General features: G+C 47.8%; 1 protein-coding gene across 9 annotated transcripts in view; it reads right to left on the reverse strand.

The window, feature by feature from the left end:
* nrxn3a (neurexin 3a) overlaps positions 1-24810 on the reverse strand; it is a 213450-nt gene that overhangs the window by 15969 nt on the left and 172671 nt on the right. For all 9 annotated transcript variants that reach the window (XR_009791623.1, XM_061796051.1, XM_061796050.1 and 6 more), the window contains 3 exons: positions 16771-16952; positions 2447-2618; positions 1815-1904 (listed from right to left, as the gene is read on the reverse strand). Coding sequence is in view for 8 of the 9 variants with exons in the window: in XM_061796051.1 (XP_061652035.1) it covers positions 1815-1904; positions 2447-2618; positions 16771-16952 (444 nt within the window). In the remaining variant the exon portion in view is untranslated. The remainder of the gene's footprint in view (positions 1-1814; positions 1905-2446; positions 2619-16770; positions 16953-24810) is intronic.

The following is a 24810-nucleotide window of genomic DNA, read 5'->3' on the forward strand; positions in this document are numbered from 1 at the left end:
ACGGGCAATTTAGAGTCTCCAATTAATGCATGTTTTTGGAATGTGGGAGGAAACCGGAGTGCCCAGAGAAAACCCACGCAGGCACGGGGAGAACATGCAAACTCCACACAGGCGGGGACGGGGATTGAATCCGGGTCCTCAGAACTGTGAGGCTAACGCTCTAACCAGTTGTCCACCGTGCTGCTTGTTTATATATCTTCCTTGTAATTATTACAATATTTTATTTTATCACAGACATTTTATAAAGTCGAAATCGTGTTCTGATGTTATGTTTTTCAACATAAACGCAACCCTGTTATTAAAACCATTTTAGCCCTCAGGAGGAAGAGGAAAAAAAAGTGAATACATGACTCAGCATAAATGATAGCATCAAGCTAATTATTCTGACAATGGGCCAAAAGTAGGTCCCTTCTAACCAATACAACCCAGTTACTCATATTATCAGAAAAATACATAACGTATTGATATGTTTTTTTTTTATATAGCAAGATTTGTTTTTGACCAGTTAGCATTGCAGCTAACACAGCTAGCATGTAGTCTTGAAATCAAACTTAGCAGTAGCTAACCTAACACTAACATTGATTTTTAACCCTGTTACAGTACTTAAAGTGATACTAAAATGTAATTAATATTAAACTAAATAAACCTTTTCTAATGCAACTGCAAAGGATTTATTCAGCTATATTTCTAAATAGGTTTTAGTAGGTGCTTGGGTACATTTTACAATATGACAAATGAAATGTCTCATAAAAGGTGTACTGTTTATACAGTTGGAGGACTCAAATTATATGAGAATTTATTAGCTGTTTTTCTTAAAAACATAAATAGATATAGACTAAATGGTCAGTTTTTCAAAAATGCTGGTGCCTAAATTGTCCTCCAATTCTAAAATGACCCATATACACTGCTGTACTAATGTATAGTGTTTACTAATGTTTTTGGAGTGTACATATGTCAACGTAGTATTTACTAGATTTTATGAAATTAAAACCTTGCCAAATCTTATTGTACAGGCAGCATTAATATCTCCATCATCACACCCTTTCTAGTATCTTAGTCACATAGTGTTTCTGGCTGGCCATCAACTGTTCACTAGTACAGTATTTCAGTTTGTGTTTAAATGGATAGAGGAGAGGGAAGCATCAATATTGCATATGATTAGGTTGGCCGCATCAAGGACAAACTATTGTTGGATTCATCTTTTCTTTTTTAAATCAAAACACAAATCACTGGTGCTTGACTTTGTTACGTAAACGCGTCAAGCTAGTCTGCCCTTCTCACCTTCACACTCATGTCTAATTGTTACGAGTGAATGAGCATCCCACCACATTCAGCTCAGTTGGAGTTGTTGTTGAAGACAAACTTCCTGCGCTTACAGGATGTACAAATTCTACCATTTTACACTGTGTTGGAATTACAGTACCTATCAAAGGTTTGGTCTTGCTTGCTCATGCTATTGAATGAGAAGGGGTGTCCAAGCTTTTCACTCAGTCCTGTTACTGTAACACATTACGCCTTCCGAAAATGTTTTAACATTCCACAAGTCGCATGGAAGTTGCATCACTCAGATCCTCTGCAGGACATTGGTAGGTCAAAAGTGAGATCACACATTTATTTTCTTAAGTTTTAGATTTCTTGTCTTGTGTTCAGACAAATATTTTTGGGGTAAAAAAAAAAATTAAAAAAAAAGACAGAAGTTTATTTTGAGAGATGTACAACATGCAAATGGCATCTAATGGAATGGCCCACACAGAGTAAGTAAGCAGTATGAGTTATGTAAGTACATATAAAAGAATACAAATGTTTGCAAATACCTTTTTCTTGTAGCCATTCTTCTACTGGCCTGGCGTATTTGAAAGGAATTTTCTTATTGGCCATTTGATATCGTTCAATGTCACTGTTCGCTTTAACAAAACATTTACAGAGATTTAGTCATCATCAACCTTGTGGTGAAAAAAACATTATCAAAGTATCTCAATAATTAATGTTTTTTTCCCTGTAATTTAAGAGTTTACTTTTTTAAATTCATTTTTTATTTGTTTAGATTTTTCAAAAAGACAAATGTATGGAAAAGCTAGGGACACTGATTTGTAATTTTAAGATTGAAAACATGGCTGTAGCTGAAGGTGTTTGGTTTACACGAGATCCAATAAAAGAGCTGTATCAAAAATTTATGATAATTCTTGAGGCCCATAACTGACAGCGGCCCTCGAAAATACTGTTTTCAATTTGCAGCACTGAAATCGTGGGGCCAAAACTGATTTTTTTTTTCTTTTCATGTGGCCACAAATCCCTGACAGTGACTACCGTACTGCATTATACAAAAAGTTGCTTTTAAAATTTTGGCCTTATGAAGGTAACCAAAACATCAGAAACAGCAGTGACGTTTTACACACTGCAAACAACAAGAGTTGTTTCTATATTAGAAAGGTTTGTGGGTTTGTACCTGTCGGGAAGTGTTCATTGATGGACCAGTTATCAACTTGCAGCGTAGCATTACCACCATTCCTGGTGAAGCGGACCACGTGATACTTCCCATCATTCACTGGGGTACTGCTCTCCTGTACACTGATATCCACTGTCCCAATGTTGAAAGTCACACCAATTTTGCCTTGTTGCTAAAATGAAACAAACAAACAAACACAAAAACTTGATTTTTAATAAACATGGGCTTGCTATTGGAATAATATTTGCCACTCATCTTAATCATGTAACTTATTCTTTTCAGAGAGTATTTGATTACATAGTTGTGATTTAAATGCCTCCTCTGTTTTTGTGCACTTTCTAACCAATCATCCATCCATTTTCTACTTAGGGTGGCAGGGAGTTAGATCCTATCCCAGCTGACTTTGGGTGAAAGGCAGACTACAGCTTGGTTTGGTCACCAGTCAATCAGCTCCCACAGAGAGATAGACAATCATTTATATTTAAACCATCACTGAGTGGGAACTGACCCCATGCTGCTTGCATGGAAGTCATGCAGGTGAGTACCATCGAGCAACCTACGTGTCCATGTGCACTAGATGGACAAACGTATCAGGACACCAGTGGCCTCATGTACAAAAGGTGCGTACGCACAAAAACGTGGCATCCGTTCTTTTTCACGGCAAAGTTCAGATTTATCAAGAGTGACATGACCGTGGAAATGTGCGGTGCCTCACGCCAACTGCATGGCTGGGGTACGCACGTTTCTGCAGCTTTTGGTGCTTTGGCGACACTTAGAGGTGATGCTGGGAAACTGTTCTCAAAAATCTCCACACCAGAGACACATGAATATTTAGCACTGATGAACAATTAATGCCCGGCAACATTTGTTTTCAACAAAGCAATTGAGGCAAGGACTGAGAATTTCATTCGTTAACCAGTGTATTTAATGAACCACTGATATTTGTGAGGACACTATTAATTGATCGAGGCGATCATTTATGCCGCCTATTGCCCTCACAATCGCTTGGTGACTCCAGCACATGAAAAAAGAGTCCTTTGAATTTACTTCATTTGAACATGTACATCGGTTGCACATTGACATAATTTAACCCTCTTCTCCTAAAAAAACAATAAAATGTTGTCAGTGTCAGCCACGTTCTCCCATCACCCCTGAGTAGAGGACTGCGGTCAAGCCAGCCTCCACTCGAAAAGTAGCAGTCAAGCCAGCCGCCCCTAATTTTGTTCATACTTGGCATTACGGTAATAGGTCACCAACACGCGGCGAAGCCACCTTCAAAATAAAAGAGAGACGTCAGTGCTCTTCGGTTTAGGAATGCAACAAGCACAGTTAATTTGAATCTTGAAATACATTACATACATACATTAAAAAATGTACTTTAATTGATATCTTGGGACAAATAAATGGTAATGGGCTCCACTTATATAGCGCTTTATCAACATCATCACAGTGCCCAAAGCGCTTTACAAAGCCTCACATTCACACACACATTCATAAACCAATGGGCGACTGCTGCCATGCGAGGCACTGCCAGGTCCACTGGGAGCAAATTAGGGTTCAGTATCTTGCCCAAGGACACTTCGACATGCGGACAGTCGGACCAGGCATTCGAACCTGTTCTACCTACTGAGCCAAAGCCACCCCAACATAATCCCATTGGTATCGCAAGACAAGTCCAGATCTGTGTGACAGACCACCAAGGACTCCACGAAAAGAGGTTTGATGAAGATCTGATATTGTATTTCAAAATAAAAACCTCTGAAAACTGCAAATGTTGCTTTCATTACCCCTGACTGAAAAAATCTGTTAAATCTTTTTATATATCGTTAGATATCGCAACACCGGTCCAGTTCTGGGAGACACTACACCCCCCCAGGTCTCCAACAAAAGAGGTCCCATCAAAATCTGATGTGGCATTTCAAAATAAAAGTCCAATGAAATTGGTGTATTTCACTGTCATGTTCACGGATTTCAAAAATTCTTAAAAAAAAATCTCCTAGTTATCACAACACCAGACCAGTTCTGGGGGACACTAAACCACCCCAGGTCTGCAACAAAAGAGGTCCCATCAAAATCTGATGTGGCATTTCAAAATAAAAGTCCACTAAAATTGGTGTATTTCACTGTCATGTTCACGGATTTCAAAAATTCTTTAAAGAAAATCTCCTAGTTATCACAACACCAGACCAGTTCTGGGGGACACTACACCACTCCAGGTCTCCAACAAAAGAGGTCCCATCAAAATCTGATGTGGCATTTTAAAATAAAAGTCCACTGAAATTGGTGTATTTCACTGCCATGATCACGGATTTAAAAAATTATTTTAAAAACATCTCCTAGTTATCACAACACCAGACCAGTTCTGGGGGACACTACACCACCCCAGGTCTCCAACAAAAGAGGTCCCATCAAAATCTGATGTGGCATTTCAAAATAAAAGTCCACTGAAATTGGTATATTTCACTGTCATGTTCACGGATTTCAAAAATTCATTAAAAAAAATCTCCTAGTAATCACAACACCAGACCAGTTCTGGGGGACACTACACCCCCCCAGGTCTGCAACAAAAGAGGTCCCATCAAAATCTGATGTGGCATTTCAAAATAAAAGTCCACTGAAATTGATATATTTCACTGTCATGATCACGGATTTAAAAAATTCTTAAAAAAAAATCTCTTAGTTATCACAACACCAGACCAGTTCTGGGGGACACTACACCACCCCAGGTATCCAACAAAAGTGGTCCCACCCAAATCTGACATCCATCCATCCATCCATTTTCTACCGCTTATCCGAGGTCGGGTCGCGGGGGCAGTAGCTTTAGCAGGGACGCCCAGACTTCCCTCTCCCCAGCAACTTCATCCAGCTCTTCCGGGGGTATCCCGATGCGTTCCCAGGCCAGCCGAGAGACGTAGTCTCTCCACCGTGTCCTGGGACGTCCCCGGGGTCTCCTTCTGGTGGGACGTTCCCGGAACACCTCACTAAGGAGACGTCCGGGAGGCATCCGAATCAGATGCCCCAGCCACCTCATCTGGCTCCTCTCAATGCGGAGGAGCATCAGCTCTACTTTGAGCTCTTCCCGGATTACCGAGCTTCTCACACTATCTCTAAGGGAGAGCCAGAATACCCTGCGGAGGAAACTCATTTCGGCCGCTTGCATCCAGGATCTCATTCTTCCGGTCACGACCCACAGCTCGTGACCATAGTTGAGGGTAGGAACGTAGATCGACCGGTAAATCGAGAGCTTCGCCTTTTGGCTTAGCTCCTTCTTTACCACAACGGACCGATACAAAATGCGCATCACTGCAGACGCTACACCGATCCGCCTGTTGATTTCCAGTTCCATTCTTCCCTCACTCTTGAACAAGACCCCAAGGTACTTGAACTCCTCCCCTTGGGGCAGGATCTCATCCCCAACCTGGAGAGGGCACGCCACCCTTTTCCGACTGAGGACCATGTTCTCAGATTTCGAGGTGCTGATTTTCATCCTAAAAGCTTCACACTCGGTTGCGAACTGCTCCAGTGAGAGTTGGAGATCACGGCTTGATGAAGCCAACAGAACCACATGCTCTGCAAAAAGCAGAGCTGCAATACTGAGGCCACCAAAACAGACCCCCTCTACGCCTCGGCTGCACCTAGAAATACTGTCCATGAAAGTTATGAACAAAATCGATGACAAAGAGCAGCCTTAGTGGAGTCCAACCCCCACCGGAAATGAGTCTGACTTACTGCTGCCAATGCGGAACAAACTCTGACTCCGATCGTACAGGGACTGAACTGCCCATATCAGGGGGTTCGGTACCCCATACTCCCGAAGCACCCCCCACAGGACCCCCCGAGGGACACGGTTGAACGCCTTCTCCAAGTCCACAAAACACATGTAGACTGGTTGGGCAAACTCCCATGCACCCTCGAGGACCCTGCCAAGGGTGTAGAGCTGGTCCACTGTTCCACGGCCAGGGCGACAACCACACTGCTCCTCCTGAATCTGGGATTCAACTTCACGATGAACCCTCCTCTCCAGCACCCCCAAATAGACCTTACTAGGGAGGCTGAGGAATGTGATCCCCCTGTAGTTGGAACACATCCTCTGGTCCCCCTTCTTAAAAAGGGGGACCACCACCCCAGTCTGCCAATCCAGAGGCACTGTCCCCAATTTCCACGCGATGTTGCAGAGGCCTGTCAACCAGGACAGCCCCACAACATCCAGAGCCTTTAGGAACTCCGGGCAAATCTCATCCACCCCTGGGGCCTTGCCACCGATGAGCTTTTTCACCACCTCGGTGACCTCAACCCCAGAGATAGGAGAGCCTGCCTCAGAGAACCCAGACTCTGCTTCCTCATGGGAAGGCGTGTGAGGAGGTCTTCGAAGTGTTCTCCCCACCGACTCACAATGTCCCGAGTTGAGGTCAGCAGCGACCCATCCCCACTATACACAGTGTTGATGGTGTGCTGCTTCCCCCTCCTGAGACGGCGGATGGTGGAACAGAATTTCCTCGAAGCCGTCCGGAAGTCTTTCTCCATGGCCTCACCGAACTCCTCCCATGTCAGAGTTTTTGCTTCACTTACCACCAAAGCTTCATTCCGCTTGGCCAGCCGGTAGCCATCAGCTGCCTCAGGAGTCCCACAGGCCAAAAAGACCCGATAGGACTCCTTCTTCAGCTTGACGGCATCCCTCACCGTTGGTGTCCACCAACGAGTTCGGGGATTGCCGTCACGACAGGCAACGACCACCTTACGGCCACAGCTCCGATCGGTCGCCTCAGCAATGGAGGCGCGGAACATGGTCCACTCGGCCTCGATTTCCCCCACCTCCCCCGCAACATGAGCAAAGTTCTGTCGGAGGTGGGAGTTGAAACTCCTTCTGGCAGGGGATTCTGCCAGACGTTCCCAGCAGACCCTCACAATACGTTTGGGCCTGCCACGTCGGACCGGCATCTTCCCCCACCATCGGAGCCAATATCACCACCAGGTGGTGATCAGTTGACCGTTCTGCCCCTCTCTTCACCAGAGTGTCCAAGACATGCGGCTGCAAGTCCGATGACACGACCCCAAGGTCGATCATCGAACTGCGACCTAGGGTGTCCTGGTGCCAAGTGTATGTGTAGGCACCCTTGTACTTGAACATGGTGTTCATTATGGACAATCCGTGATGAGCACAGAAGTCCAATAACAGAACACCGCTCAGGTTCTGATTGAGGGGGCCATTCCTCCCAATCACGCCCTTCCAGGTCTCAGTGTCATTGCCCACGTGAGCATTGAAGTCCCCCAGCAGAACGAAGGAGTCCCCAGCAGGAGCGCTCTCCAGCACCCCCTCCAAGGATTCCAAAAAGGGTGGGTACTCTGAACTGGTGTTTGGTGCATAGGCACAAACAACACCCGAAGGCGGAGTGAGGCTACCCTCTCGTCCGCAGAGGTGAACCCCAACGTACAGGCGCCCAGCCAGGGGGCAATAAGTATACCCACACCTGCTCGGCACCTCTCACCGTTGGTAACTCCAGAGTGGAAGAGAGTCCAACCCCTCTCGAGAGGACTGGTGCCAGAGCTCAAGCCATGTGTGGAGGCGAGCCCGACTATATGTCGTCAGAACTTCTCGACCTCGCACACCAGCTTGGGCTCTTTCCATGCCAGAGATGGTGACATTCCACGTCCCGAGAGCCAGTTTCTGCAGCCGGGGATGGGATCAACAAGGTCCCTGCCTTCGGCCACTGCCCAGCTCACACTGCACCCGACCCCAATGGACCCTCCCACAGTTGGTGAGCCCATGGGAAGGGGGACCCCCGTTACCCTTTTGGGCTGTGCCCGGCCAGGCCCCATGGGTGCAGGCCCGGCCACCAGGCGCTCGCCTTCGAGCCCCACCTCCAAGCATGGCTCCAGAGGTGATCCACATCCGGGCAAGGGAAAACGTCTTCCTGAATTTTTTGTCATCATAGGGGTTTTTGAAGCTGTGCTTTGTCTGGTCCCTCACCTAGGACCTGTTTGCATAAAGCCCCAGACAAATTAGCTGCTAGGATCATTGGGACACACAAACCCCTCCACCACGATAAGGGGACAGTTCAAGGAGGGACCAAATCTGATGTGGCATTTCAAAATAAAGGTCTCCTGAAATATTCATATTTCACTGTCACTGCCACTGATTTAAAACATCCATCCATCCATTTTCTGAGCCGCTTCTCCTCACTCGGGTCGCGGGCGTGCTGCAGCCTATCCCAGCTATCATCGGGCAGGAGGCGGGGTACACCCTGAACTGGTTGCTAGCCAATCGCAGGGCACATACAAACAAACAACCATCCGCACTCACATTCACACCTACGGGCAATTTAGAGTTGTCAATTAACCTAGCATGCATGTTTTTGGGATGTGGGAGGAAACCGGAGTGCCCGAAGTAAAAACCACCCAGGCACGGGTGAGAACATGCAAACTCCACACAGGCGGGGCCGGGGATTGAACCCTGCTCCTCAGAACTGTGAGGCAGACGCTCCAACCAGTCGTACACCGTGCCGCCTGATTTAAAACATTCATTAAAAAAAATCTATGTCAATACAACTTCTTTTAAGAAATAATTAGAAATAATCCTGTTCGTATCGCAACATCTTTTACCCTTCATACATGTAGGAGACAATTACAGGATGCTACTACATTACTGCCATCACCATTTGATGTAATATATCTGCAATCTGTAAAAAACCCAGATTGTTTTATCATTAAATATGATTTTTTTGGGTATCAACATTAACGTAATTTCTCATGCCAGTCTGACACTGGAAGGAAGACATGCATGGATCCATCCATTTCAACAGCACTTATCCTGCTGAGTCGCGGGGTCAGCCTACCCCTACTGAGTGTGGGCAAAAGACAGAAAAAACCCTGAGCTGGTCGGCAGTCAGTCGCAGGGCACATACACTGTAGAGACCATCACTGAGTGGGAACCAAACCCACACTGGCTGCATTGAAGTCAGGCAAATGAACCACGACACCATCAGTAACTGGAAGGAAAACAGTGTATTTTAAATAGTTACAAGAAAGACGGTTTTCTATTATTTTTTTTTAAATCCCCTCCTTGAGCCGTTACCTGATTGTGGTGGAGGGGTTTGTGTGTCCCAATGATCCTAGGAGCTAAGTTGTCTTGGGCTTTATGCCCCTGGCAGGGTTACCCATGGCAAACAGGTCCTAGGTGAGGGACCAGACAAAGCACGGCTCAAAAACCCCTATGACGAGTACAATTAATGGATTCAGGTTTCCCTTGCCCGGACGCGGGTCACCGGGGCCCCCCTCTGGAGCCAGGCCTGGAGGTGGGGCTTGAAGGCGAGCGCCTGCACCCATGGGGCCGGGCCGGGCACAGCCCGAAAGGGTAACGTGGGTCCCCGTTCCCATGGGCTCACCACCTGTGGGAGGGGCCATATGGGTCAGGTGCAGTGCGAGCTGGGCGGTGGCCGAAGACGGGGACCTTGGCGATCCGATCCCCAGCTACAGAAGCTGGCTCTAGGGACGTGGAATGTCACCTCTCTGACAGGGAAGGAGCCCGAGCTGGTGTGTGAGGTCGAGAAGTTCCGACGAGATATAGTCGGACTCGCCTCCACCCACAGCTTGGGCTCTGGTACCAGTCCTCTCGAGAGGGGTTGGACTCTCTTCCACTCTGGAGTTGCCCATGGTGAGAGGCGCCGAGCAGGTGTGGGTATACTTATTGCTCCCCGGCTCGGCGCCTGTACGTTGGGGTTCACCCCGGTGGACGAGAGGGTAGCCTCCCTCCGCCTTTGGGTGGGGGGACGGGTCCTGACTGTTGTTTGTGCCTATGCACCAAACAGCAGTTCAGAGTACCCACCCTTTTTGGAGTCCTTGGAGGGGGTGCTGGAGAGCACTCGCGCTGGGAACTCCATTGTTCTGCTGGGGGACTTCAATGCTCACGTGGGCAATGACAGTGAGACCTGGAAGGGCGTGATTGGGAGGAAAGGCCCCCCCGATCAGAACCCGAGCGGTGTTCTGTTATTGGACTTCTGTGCTTTGTCATAACGAACACCATCTTCAAGCATAAGGGTGTCCACACGTGCACTTGGCACCAGGACACCCTAGGTCGCAGTTCGATGATCGACTTTGTGGTCGTGTCATCGGACTTGCGGACGCATGTCTTGGACACTCGGGTAAAGAGAGGGGCGGAGCTGTCAACTGATCATCACCTGGTGGTGAGTTGGCTCCGATGGTGGGGGAAAATGCCAGTCCAACGTGACAAGCCCAAACGTATTGTGAGGGTCTGCTGGGAACGTCTGGCGGAATCCCCTGTCAGAAGGAGTTTCAACTCCCACCTCCGACAGAACTTTGCTCATGTTCTGAGGGAGGCGGGGGACATCGAGTCCGAGTGGACCATGTTCCGCGCCTCCATTGCTGAGGCGGCCGACTGGAGCTGTGGCCGTAAGGAGGTTGGTGCCTGTCGTGGCGGCAATCCCCGAACCCGTTGGTGGATACCAACGGTGAGGGATGCAGTCAACCTGAAGAAGGAGTCCTATCGGGCCTTTTTGGCCTGTGGGACTCCTGAGGCAGCTGATGGGTACCGGCTGGCCAAGTGGAATGCAGCTTTGGTGGTCTATGAAGCAAAAATTCTGGCATGGGAGGAATTCGGTGAGGCCATGGAGAAAGACTTCCGGACGGCTTCGAGGAAATTCTGGTCCACCATCCGGCGCCTCAAGAGGGGGAAGCAGTGCACCACCAACACTGTGTATAGTGGGGATGGGGCTCTGCTGACCTCGACTCGGGATGTTGTGAGCCGGTGGGGAGAATACTTCGAAGACCTCCTCAATTCCACCGACACGCCTTCCCATGAGGGAGCAGAGTCTGGATTCTCTGAGGCGGGCTCTCCTATCTCTGGGGTTGAGGTCACCGAGGGGGTTAAAACGCTCCTCGGTCGCAAGGCCCTGGGGGTGGATGAGATTCGCCCGGAGTTCCTCAAGGCTCTGGATGTTGTGGGACTGTCCTGGTTGACACGCCTCTGCAACATCGCGTGGACATCGGGGACAGTGCCTCTGGATTGGCAGACTGGGGTGGTGGTCCCCCTTTTTAAGAAAGGGGACCGGAGGGTGTGTTCCAACTACAGGGGGATCACAATCTTCAGCCTCCCTGGTAAGGTCTATTCGGGGGTGCTGGAGAGGAGGGTTCATCGTGAAGTTGAATCCCAGATTCAGGAGGAGCAGTGTGGTTTTCGTCCTGGCCGTGGAACAGTGGACCAGCTCTACACCCTTGGCAGGGTCCTCGAGGGTGTATGGGAGTTCGCCCAACCAGTCTACATGTGTTTTGTGGACTTGGAGAAGTTTTTCGACCGTGTCCCTCGGGGGGTCCTGTGGGGGGTGCTTCGGGAGTATGGGGTACCGAACCCCCTGATATGGGCTGTTCAGTCCCTGTACGATCGGAGTCAGAGTTTGGTCCGCATATCCGGCAGTAAGTCGGACTCTTTTCCGGTGAGGGTTGGACTCCGCCAAGGCTGCCCTTTGTCACCGATTCTGTTCATAACTTTTATGGACAGAATTTCTAGGCGCAGCCGAGGCGTAGAGAGGGTCCGGTTTGGTGGCCTCCGTATTGCATCTCTGCTTTTTGCAGATGATGTGGTTCTCTTGGCTTCATCAAGCCGTGACCTCCAACTCTCACTGGAGCAGTTCGCAGCCGAGTGTGAAGCGGCTGGGATGATAATCAGCTCCTCCAAATCTGAGACCATGGTCCTCAGTCGGAAAAGGGTGGCGTACCCTCTTCAGGTCGGGGATGAGATCCTCCCCCAAGTGGAGGAGTTCAAGTATCTTGGGGTCTTGTTCACAAGTGAGGGAAAAATGGAACAGGAGATCGACAGGCAGATCGGTGCAGCGTCTGCAGTGACGCAGACTTTGTATCGATCCGTTGTGGTGAAGAAGGAGCTAAGCTGAAAGGCAAAGCTCTCACTTTACCGGTTGATCTACGTTCCTACCCTCGCCTATGGTCACGAGCTGTGGGTCGTGACCGAAAGAACGAGATCCAGGATACAAGCGGCCGAAATGAGTTTCGTCTGCAGGATGTCCGGGCTCTCCCTTAGAGATAGGGTGAGAAGCTCGGTCATCCGAGAGGATCTCAGAGTAGAGCCGCTGCTCCTTCACATCGAGAGGAGCCAGATGACGTGGCTGGGGCATCTGATTCGGATGCCTCCCGGACGCCTCCCTGGTGAGGTTTTCCGGGCACGTCCCAACGGGAGGAGACCACGGGGATGACCCAGGACACGCTGGAGAGACTACATCCTTCGGCTGGCCTGGGAACGCATCGGGATCCCCCCAGGAAGAGCTGGATGAAGTTGCTGGGGAGAGGGAAGTCTGGGCGTCCCTGCTAAAGCTAATGCCCCCATGACCCGACCTCGGATAAGCGGTAGAAAATGGATGGATGGATGGACATCAGATTTGGGTGGGACCACTTTTGTTGGATACCTGGGGTGGTGTAGTGTCCCCCAGAAATGGTCTGGTGTTGTGATAACAAATAGATTTTTTTTAAAGAATTTTTTAAATCCGTGATCATGATAGTGAAATATACCAATTTCAGTGGACTTTTATTTTGAAATGCCACATCAGATTTTGATGGGACCTGTATTGTTGCAGACCTGGGGTGGTGTAGTGTCCCCCAGAACTGGTCTGGTGTTGTGATAACTAGGAGGTTTTTTTTTAAGAATTTTTGAAATCCGTGATCACAGCAGTGAAATACACCAATTTCAAGAGTCTTTTATTTTGAAATGCCACATCAGATTTTGATGGGACCTCTTTTGTTGCAGACCTGGGGTGGTGTAGTGTCCCTCAGAACTGGTCTGGTGTTGTGATAACTATGATATTTTTTTTATGATTTTTTGAAATCCGTGAACATGACAGTGAAATATACCAATTTCAGTGGACTTTTATTTTGAATTGCCACATCAGATTTTGATGGGACCTCTTTTGTTGGAGACCTGGGGTGGTGTAGTGTCCCCCAGAAGTGGTCTGGTGTTGTGATAACTAGGAGTTTTTTTTTAAATAATTTTTGAAATCCGTGATCATGGCAGTGAAATACACCAATTTCAGTGGACTTTTATTTTGAAATGCCACATCAGATTTTGATGGGACCTCTTTTGTTGCAGACCTGGGGTGGTGTAGTGTCCCCCAGAAGGGGTCTGGTGTTGTGATAACTAGGAGTTTTTTTTAAAATAATTTTTGAAATCCGTGATCATGGCAGTGAAATACACCAATTTCAGTGGACTTTTATTTTGAAATGCCACATCAGATTTTGATGGGACCTCTTTTGTTGCAGACCTGGGGTGGTGTAGTGTCCCCCAGAACTGGTCTGGTGTTGTGATAACTCGGAGTTTTTTTTTAAAGAATTTTTGAAATCCGTGATCATGGCAGTGAAATACACCAATTTCGAGAGTCTTTTATTTTGAAATGCCACATCAGATTTTGATGGGACCTCTTTTGTTGGAGACCTGGGGTAGTGTAGTGTCCCTCAGAACTGGTCTGGTGTTGTGATAACTAGGACGGTTTTTCTTTATGAATTTTTGAAATCCGTGATTATGACAGTGAAATATACCAATTTCAGTGGACTTTTAGTTTGAAATGCCACATCAGATTTTGATGGGACCTGTTTTGTTGCAGACCTGGGGTGGTGTAGTGTCCCCCAGAACTGGTCTGGTGTTTTGATAACTAGGAGTTTTTTTTGTAAATAATTTTTGAAATCCGTGATCATGGCAATGAAATACACCAATTTCAGTGGACCTTTATTTTGAAATGCCACATCAGATTTTGATGGGACATCTTTTGTTGCAGACCTGGGGTGGTGTAGTGTCCCCCAGAACTGGTCTGGTGTTGTGATAACTAGGAGGTTTTTTTTAAAGAGTTTTTGAAATCCGTGATCATGGCAGTGAAATACACCAATTTCATTGGACTTTTATTTTGAAATGCCAAATCAGATTTTGATGGGACCTCTTTTGTTGGAGACCTGGGGCGGTGTAGTGTCCCCCAGAACTGGAGCGGTGTTGCGATATCTCATTAAAAAGATTTAACAGATTTTTTCAGTCAGGGGTAATGAAAGCAACATATGCAGTTTTCAGAGATTTTTATTTTGAAATACAATATCAGATCTTCATCAAACCTCTTTTCATGGAGTCCTTGATGGTCTGTCACACAGATCTGGACTTGTCTTGCGATACCAATGGGATTATGTTGGGGTGGCTTTGGCTCAGTAGGTAGAACAGGTTCGAATGCCTGGTCCGACTGTTCGCATGTGTCTTGCCCAAGTGTCCTTGGGCAAGACACTGAACCCTAATTTGCTCCCAGTGGACCTGGCAGTGCCTCGCATGGCAGCAGTCGCCCATTGGTTTATGAATGTGTGTGTGAATGTGAGGCTTTGTAAAGCGCTTTTGGCACTGTGATGATGTAGATAAAGCGCTATATAAGTGGAGCCCATTACCATTTATTTGTCCTAAGATTTCAAATAAAGTAAATTTTTAATGTATGTATGTAATGTATTTCAAGATTCAAATTAACTTTGCTTGTTGCATTCCTAAACCGAAGAGCACTGACGTCCGTATTATTGGGAAGCTTTTATTTTGAAGGTGGCTTCGCCGCGTGTTGGTGACCTATTACCGTAATGCCTAGTATGAACAAAATTAGGGGCGGCTGGCTTGACTGCTACTTTTCGAGTGGAGGCTGGCTTGACCGCAGTGAGAGAGCAGCGTCACCCATGATCGCAGCGATTCTCTCCTCGAACGGGGTGAGGCCCTCCGCGCCGGTTCTTCCGCCTTTTTTGGCCACACTTTGGCGGTGGGCAACTGTCCTCCGCTACACATCCACCTTAATGTCTGACCACTTATTTTTTAGTTCAGCGTGTGCGCGCTATTCTGTCTCCACAGCATTGACAGCCGCACACGCGCTGTCCCGTTCACTCCTCTTTCGCGTGTTGTTAACGCCGTAGGACAGCATGCCAAAGAGGATTTTCTTGCGTGCCTCCCATTGATTGAGCAACTTCACATTCAGAAAATTTATTTTTCTTCATTGCCTTGCTCATTTTCTTTTTTTTCTGATCATTTGGAGATCGGCATCTTAGGTGATTTGCATATTCAAATATGGGCGTGGACAGGGAGGAGTCTGCTACTCCAACGTGAACGCTCATTTCCACGTTGATTGGAATGTACGAAGGAAATGTGCTTGGATTCATGAGTACGCAGAGTTTCATACATCTGAATATTTTTGTGCGTACGAAGGTTTCTGGAATTGCGTGTACGCCATGTTTTCGGAGGAAATCCAGGTCCCAGGGGCCTCATGTACAAAGACTTCCGTGGATTTTCGTCCTAAAACATGGCGTACGCTCAAATCCAGAAAACGTACCCACAAATATATTCAGATGTGCGCATACGCATGAATCAAAGCACATTTCCTAATGAAATGTGTTAAAATGACATAATTTACCCCTCTTCTCCTAAAAAAAATGTCATTTTAATACATTTTAATCATGTGCAACCAATATACATGTTCAAATTAAGTAAATTCAAAGGACTTTTTTCAGTGCATGTGCTGGAGTCACAAGAAGCGATCGTGAGGGCAATAGATGATCACCTTGATCAATTAATAGGTGTCCTCACAAATATCAGTGATTCATTAAATACACTGGTTCGTGTGAATTCCGAGTACTTGCATCTTTTATATTATTGAAATCAAATGAATTGCATGAATTGTTCATCAGTGCTAATTGTTCATGTGTCTCTGAAGTGCAGATTTATTATAACAGTTTCCCAGCATCACCTCGAAGTGTCGCCAAACCACCAAAAGCTGTAGAAACGTGCGTACGCCAGCCATGAAGTTGGCGTGAGGCACCGCACATTTCCAAGGTCATTTCACTCTTGATATATATGAACTTTGCTGTGAAAAAGAACGTACGCCACGTTTTTGTGCATACGCACTTTTTGTACATGAGGCCCCTGGTGATTAAACCTAAGGCAACTGAAAATTTGTTACGCAGCTATAACATCTTTTAGTCTTCTGGGAATATTTACAGGCTAGACACGATTTGGGAATATGATTAATCTAACTCATGTAGGACAAGAGGGCCTAATTCTCGTTTAGTTCTGGTTCATTCCCAAAATGAGGTTAAGGTCAGGGCACTGAATGGGTAAGTTATTCCAAACCAAACTCATCCCTCAACCATTTCTTCATATCTGTTCTTAGGGAAGGCGGACTGTCCTACACTCTGAAACCCCCGATTGACTATTTATTTGAAAAAGATTGTCATTCTTTTTGTTACATCCTTGAAGTATGACAGCTTGTTCAGTAGTTTCACAGGAAAAGCATTGACTATGAACTTACTATGTGCAGCATGAGGTAGTCCCCAAGACCAGGAGCGCTGTCGATCCTGACAAGGATGCCGTCTTTGAGCGACGTACTAAAGCCAACGGTCAGCCGGTCTGTCCTGGTGCTCGGTCTCTCATTGGCTGGCCACTTGAATGTTATGAGACCTCCTCCTTTGCCAAATATGTATGTGGTCCCAGCTGAGCAGAGCAGGAGAACATTTAATATTTAATGATATAACAATATGAGTTTGTCAGTTTACTGTAAAGACACTGTAATAACATCCATCCATCCATCCATTCTCTACCGCTTATCCGGGTCGGGTCGCGGGGGCAGTAGCTTCAGCAGGGACGCCCAGACTTCCCTCTCCCCAGCCACTTCATCCAGCTCTTCCGGGGGGATCCCGAGGCGTTCCCAGGCCAGCCGAAGGATGTAGTCTCTCCAGCGTGTCCTAGGTCGTCCCCGGGGTCTCTTCCCGGTGGGACATGCCCGGAACACCTCACCAGGGAGGCGTCCGGGAGGCATCCGAATCAGATGCCCCAGCCACCTCATCTGGCTCCTCTCAATGCGGAGGAGCAGCGGCTCTACTCTGAGATCCTCCCGGATGACTGAGCTTCTCACCCTATCTCTAAGGGAGAGCCCGGACACCCTGCGGAGGAAACTCATTTCAGCCGCTTGTATCCGGGATCTTGTTCTTTCGGTCACGACCCACAGCTCATGACCATAGGTGAGGGTAGGAACGAAGATCGACCGGTAAATTGAGAGCTTCGCCTTTCGGCTTAGTTCTTTCTTTACCACAACGGACCGATACAAAGTCCGCATCACTGCAGACGCTGCACCGATCCGCCTGTCGATCTCCCGTTCCATTCTTCCCTCACTCGTGAACAAGACCCCAAGATACTTGAATTCCTCCACTTGGGGCAGGATCTTATCCCCGACCTGGAGAAGGCATGCCACCATTTTCCGACTGAGGACCATGGTCTCAGATTTGGAGGTGCTGATTCTCATCCCAGCCGCTTCACACTCGGCTGCGAACTGCTCCAATGAGAGTTGGAGGTCACGGCTTGATGAAGCCAACAGAACCACATCATCTGCAAAAAGCAGAGATGCAATACTGAGGCCACCAAACCGGACCCCCTCTACGCCTCGGCTGCGCCTAGAAATTCTGTCCATAAAAGTTCTGAACAGAATCGGCGACAAAGGGCAGCCTTGGCGGAGTCCAACCCTCACCGGGAACGAGTCCGACTTACTGCCGGATATGCGGACCAAACTCTGACTCCGGTCGTACAGGGACCGAACAGCCCGTATCAGGGGGTTCGGTACCCCATACTCCCGAAGCACTCTCCACAGGACTCCCCGAGGGACACGGTCGAACGCCTTCTCCAAGTCCACAAAACACATGTAGACTGGTTGGGCGAACTCCCATGCACCCTCGAGGACCCTGCCGAGGGTGTAGAGCTGGTCCACTGTTCCACGGCCAGGACGAAAACCACACTGCTCCTCCTGAATCTGAGATTCGGCTTCCCGACGGACCCTCCTCTCCAGCACCCCTGAATAGACCTTACCAGGGAGGCTGAGCAGTGTGATCCCCCTGTAGTTGGAACACACCCTCCGGTCCCCCTTCTTAAGAAGGGGGACCACCACCCCAGTCTGCCAATCCAGAGGCACTGTCCCCGATGTCCACGCGATGTTGCAGAGGCGTGTCAACCAGGACAGCCCCACAACATCCAGAGCCTTTAGGAACTCCGGGCGAATCTCATCCACCCCCGGGGCCCTGCCTCGGTGACCTCAAACCCAGAGATTGGAGAGCCCGGCTCAGAGAACCCACACTCTGCTTCCCCATGGGAAGGCGTGTCGGTGGAATTGAGGAGGTCTTCGAAGTATTCTCCCCACCAACTCACAACGTCCCGAGTCGAGGTCAGCAGCGCCCCATCCCCACTATACACAGTGTTGGTGGTGCACTGCTTTCCTCTCCTGAGACATCGGATGGTGGACCAGAATTTCCTCGAAGCCGCCCGGAAGTCTTTCTCCATGGCCTCACCGAACTCCTCCCATGCCCGGGTTTTTGCTTCAGCGACCACCAGAGCTGCATTCCGCTTGGCCAGCCGGTACCCATCAGCTGCCTCAGGAGTCCCACAGGCCAAAAAGGCCCAATAGGACTCCTTCTTCAGCTTGATGGCATCCCTCACCATTGGTGTCCACCAACGGGTTCGGGGATTGCCGCCACGACAGGCACCAACCACCTTACGGCCACAGCTCCGGTCGGCCGCCTCAGCAATGGAGGCGCGGAACATGGTCCACTCGGACTCTATGTCCCCCGCCTCCCCCGGAACATGAGCAAAGTTCTGTCGGAGGTGGGAGTTGAAACTCCTTCTGACAGGGGATTCTGCCAGACGTTCCCAGCAGACCCTCACAATACGTTTGGGCCTGCCACGTCGGACCGGCATCTTCCCCCACCATCGGAGCCAACTCACCACCAGGTGGTGATCAGTTGACAGCTCCGCCCCTCTCTTCACCCGAGTGTCCAAGACATGCGGCCGCAAGTCCGATGACACGACCACAAAGTCGATCATCGAACTGCGACCTAGGGTGTCCTGGTGCCAAGTGCACATGTGGACACCCTTATGCTTGAACATGGTGTTCGTTATGGACAATCCGTGACGAGCACAGAAGTCCATTAACAGAACACCGCTCGGGTTCTGATCGGGGGGGCCGTTCCTCCCAATCACGCCCTTCCAGGTCTCACTGTCATTGCCCACGTGAGAATTGAAGTCCCCCAACAGAACAATGGAGTCCCCAGCGGGAGCGTTCTCCAGCACCCCCTCCAAAGACTCCAAAAAGGGTGGGTACTCTGAACTCCTGTTTGGTGCATAGGCACAAACAACAGTCAGGACCCGTCCCCCCACCCGAAGGCGGAGGGAGGCTACCCTCTCGTCCACCGGGGTGAACCCCAACGTACAGGCGCCAAGCCGGGGGGCAATAAGTATACCCACACCTGCTCGGCGCCTCTCACCATGGGCAACTTCAGAGTGGAAGAGAGTCCAACCCCTCTCGAGAGGACTGGTACCAGAGTCCAAGGTGTGTGGAGGCGAGTCCGACTATATCGAGTCGGAACTTCTCGACCTCACACACCAGCTCGGGCTCCTTCCCTGCCAGAGAGGTGACATTCCACGTCCCTAGAGCCAGCTTCTGTAGCTGGGGATCGGATCGCCAAGGTCCCCGCCTTCGGCCACCGCCCAGCTCACACTGCACCCGACCCCTATGGCCCCTCCCACAGGTGGTGAGCCCATGGGAAGGGGGACCCACGTTACCCTTTCGGGCTGTGCCCGGCCGGGCCCCATGGGTGCAGGCCCGGCCACCAGGCGCTCACCTTCGAGCCCCACCACCAGGCCTGGCTCCAGTGGGGGGCCCCGGTGGCCCGCGTCCGGGCAAGGGAAAACAAAGTCCATTGTTTGTCGTCATCATTAGGGGTCTTTGAGCCGTGCTTTGTCTGGTCCCTCACCTAGGACCTGTTTGTCATGGGTGACCCTCCCATGGGCATAAAGCCCCAGACAGCTTAGCTCCTAGGATCACTGGGACACACAAACCCCTCCACCACGACAAGGTGACGGCTCAAGGAGGGGACTGTAATAACAAGTAAATCTAAAGTTAGTGTACTTTGTGGGGTATTGTTTCTCAATGGGCCAAGTTCTCAGTCTTCCAGTCTCCCTCCTTAATGAAACTAGCAATCCCAATTCGAAACTAACATACAGTAAGCTAGTACAAGACTTAGATTGCTGTAATATCACAAAATTTAAAATGTGCCACATAATAAATCTACTTTTATTCAGATACCGACTCAGAAAAAAGAATGAACAATGCTTTCACACCACTACTCCAGTTCGCATTTTGTGGTCCAAATCAGTTAATTGGTCAGTTGTAAATTTGGTATGCTTGCCCAGTGTTGTGGTTATTTCATGCAGTAAATAAACTAAAGCACACAAAAAAACCCATTGAAAAAAATAAATAAATAATAATAATTAACAAAAAAACAGGCGGCACGGTGGCCGACTGGTTAGAGCGTCAGCTTCACAGTTCTGAGGACCAGGGTTCAATCCCCGGCCCCGCCAGTCTGGATTTTGCATGTTCTCCCCGTGCCTGCGTGGGTTGTCTCCGGGCACTCCGGTTTCCTCCCTCATCCCAAAAACATGCATTAATTAGAGACTCTAAATTGCCCGTAGGCATGACTGTGAGTGCAAATGGTTGTTTGTTTCTATGTGCCCTGCGATTGGCTGGCAACCAGTTCAGGGTGTACCCCGCCTCCTGCCCGATGACAGCAGGGATCGGCTCCAGCACGCCCGCGACCCTAGTGAGGAGAAGCGGCTCAGAAAATGGATGGATGGATGAACAAAAAAACACCACCACTATCAGGTGGTCTTGGACCAGTTGGTTTCGTACTCACTCATGTTTGGGTAAAAAACCTGAACAAACAAACCACACTATGGGGGAAACAATGGCCTAAATGATGCCACTGTGAAAGCAATCAAGGAAAGGGACATCATTATTGTGGGCCTTCATATACCCAAGTTTTAGTGTCAACATTTCTAAAATCATATCCGTAATCCCATTTTATGGTGGGAATGTTTTGTTATGAAACGTTTTAATTTTTATAGCAGTGATTCTCAAAGTATGATACTGGTTGTGTTACGTGAGCTCCTTTTAGTGGTGCTCAAAAGAATCACAGTCTAAGTACATTTTAGTTGTACAGTAATCCTTCGTTTATTGTGGGGGTTAAGTTCTGGACCACACCAGCAATAGGGGAAATCTGCAAAGTAAAGTGGATGCGCTGACATAAATCAGTTTTTTTGTTTTTTTTCATCCCCGTGTCGGGACAGTCCACACTTCATGTAAAAAAAAAACTTTAACGTTGCTTAATGTCACAAAACTGCAACCAATCATCACCAAAACCTATGTGGACATCTCTACTTATGCCCCCTTGCCCATCTGAAAATATCAGATCGAAGTCCGTGATATTTTTGAGTTTATGGACATTAAATGTTTTCCTTTCCATATACTCACTATAGAGAAAAAGCTTAACGTCGCTTAATGTTGCAAATCGGCAATCCATAGTCACTAAAATTTATGTGGACATCTCTACCGATGCCCACTTCAACCTCTGAAATTATCTGAATACAATCTGTAATATTTTGGATTTTATAGATTTTGTATGATTATGGGCCCGCGAGGACGTCATGATTCTTGCAGGTGAGCAGCGAAAATATATATTTGTAGCATTAGACATTACATATCATATTGGAATGACATTTAATCTTTTTCACAACCCTTTTTGGAATAAACTCTGTCTTGTTTTTTTTATTTACATTTAGGCCTGTGTTTTAATGTTGTTTATGACTTGGAGATCAAAGTATTATTTTTTTAAATTGGTACCACTGCTCTATCGAATTGGCTGAGTGTACGACAGGACAGCTATTGCTATAAATGTTTTATCATGCATAATTTGAGGCAGGTCTAAAAATGTATGGGATTCATGTTAATATGAACATAATGCTATTGATAAAGGATTTTGGGGGGGGTTTACTATACATGATACGTCGCAAGACAGTGCCTCAGCGAAATCGCAATGCTGGTGCTGTCACATTAACATTAAACATAATCCCTAGAAATGATTAACCTTCCTCATCTCAGCAGAGTTCAAATGAAATGTCCTTGGTAATGGAGGTCAGCACCACCGACTGAAGAAAGCCTTGAAATCGCAGTCCCTGCATCGCATATATCTCTCGTTCTCGTACAGTGCAGAGGCTTTTTTACTTGCTCTGCTTGCGTCGCCTCTGTTTAAATTTTGTTCTTGCTGATAAACTTGTTTTTCTTTTATAAAAAATAGAAGCAGCGACTGTACCTGTGGGACTGTAACATATTCCAATATTTTCTGATACCCTCTCACTATTACGTGAGCGTGGCCTGCTAATTAGCACAAGCCTGCTATTAGCAACAACATCAGCAATCAAGATGCCTCCCTTTTCCACTGAGGATTATCACAGACTGTTGCAGAGGATGTCGATCTTGGAAATTAAAATCCACCGTCTTGAAGTGTATGTGAATGTAAATGGACAGTTGGGGAACGAAACCACTCTATCAATGTCTCCAAATGTTGAGCAGAAGTGTGCTAACAGACAGCCACTTAGCTCAACAAAGGGGACGGATGTGGACTGTGGAAACGGTAATGGATCATCCAGCACTTCTCCCTGGAATTTACTGGGAGCAAAGCCCAAAGATATTGGACAACATCTAAAAGGGAGGACAAAACACCAGCATATTCCTGAGGAACCCGGCTGGCCTGCGTTGCGTGCTTCTTCAACACCGAGTGACCGGGCACGGACGGTCGCTACAGCGAAGGGCAAGAAAAAAAGACAATACAAAACATTGAAATCAGACTTACAAATGGATTTGAGCCACTTTTACAAGACCCTGGCTAAGAATCCTCATCCCCCACCACCACTGAAAGGTATGAAACTAAATAATACAAGAAAAAAATGGCACCCCAAACGTTAATAGTTGGTGATGGAGCTGTCAAGGATGTGAAACATTTTTACAGTGGGAAGAACCCCAAAGCACTGTGTTTTACCAATGACATGGTGTCTGATATCTCTAAAAACAATCCTGAAGATCACTAATCAGCACCCAACTGTGAAATCTGCACACTCAGGGGCCCTGGATGTTGTCAAGCAGCAATCAGAGGTACTGAAGCGAGATTTCATTTATCTCCTAACAAAAGTTGGATGCTGAGGTTTTCATAAGTGGACCTCTCCCAATGGTACAAGTTGGAGATGAACATTTCAGTCGCCTCATTCAATTAAGTAAGTGGCTCAAAGAAGTGTGTACTGTACTATTCGTGAATTTCATTGACAATTTCCGCTTTTTTGGGGGCGCGCAGCCATCTTTACGAGGCAGACGGTTTCTGTCTAAATAGACAAGGGGTTAAGTTGTTGGCTGCCAGCATTTTTTACTGTTTACATCATTCAGTGGCCCGAATGGAAAACACTGGCTTTGTTGAAACGGCTGAAGGACAAAAAGATGCAGTTGTTCCCAAACAGTCGGATGAACAAGAGATAAGGCGACACGGGGCGCAGATGGATTTATCAGCGTCACTCAACCAATCAGAGGAATGCAGCCCGATGGGGGGCACAAGTCAGTGCAAACTGTAGGCCGGTTCCAAGCCCGGATAAATGCAGAGGGTTGCGTCAGGAAGGGCATACGAGTTAAAACTTTGCCAAACAAATATGAGCGTTCATCCAAAGAATTCCATACCGGATCGGTCGTGGCCCGTGTTAACAATGTCCGCCAGCGGCGCCGTCAACCTGCAGGGCGCCGTTGGAAATTCAGCTACTGTTGGTCGAAGTCAAAGAAGAAGAAGAGGTGGAAAGTAGGTTCTTCGGCAGAAAGAGAAGAGGAAAGCACAGAGCCTAGAACTGAATGTGGGGACTTTAAATGTTGGGACTATGACAGGAAAATCTCGGGAGTTGGTTAACATGATGATTAGGAGAAAGGTTGATATATTGTGTGTCCAGGAGACGAGGTGGAAAGGCAGTAAGGCTAAAAGTTTAGGGGCAGGGTTTAAATTATTTTACCATGGTGTAGATGGGAAGAGAAATGGAGTCGGGGTTATTTTAAAAGAAGACTTGGCTAAGAATGTCTTGGAGGTGAAAAGAGTATCAAATCGAGTGATGAGGCTGAAACTTGAAATTGAGGGTATGTGTAATGTGATTAGTGGCTATGCCCCACAGGTAGGATGTGACCTAGAGGTGAAAGAGAAATTCTGGAAGGAGCTTGACGAAGTAGTTCTGAGCATCCCAGACAGAGAGAGAGAGTCGTAATTGGTGCAGATTGTAATGGACATCTTGGTGAAGGTAATAGGGGTGATGAAGAAGTGATGGGTAAGTTCCAGGAAAGGAACTTGGAGGGACAGATGGTGGTAGACTTTGCAACAAGGATGCAAATGGCTGTAGTGAACACTTTTTTCCAGAAGAGGCACGAACATAGGGTGACCTACAAGAGCGGAGG

This window comes from Phyllopteryx taeniolatus, chromosome 13 (assembly GCF_024500385.1).
Source record: "Phyllopteryx taeniolatus isolate TA_2022b chromosome 13, UOR_Ptae_1.2, whole genome shotgun sequence".
NCBI classification, from domain to species: domain Eukaryota; kingdom Metazoa; phylum Chordata; class Actinopteri; order Syngnathiformes; family Syngnathidae; genus Phyllopteryx; species Phyllopteryx taeniolatus.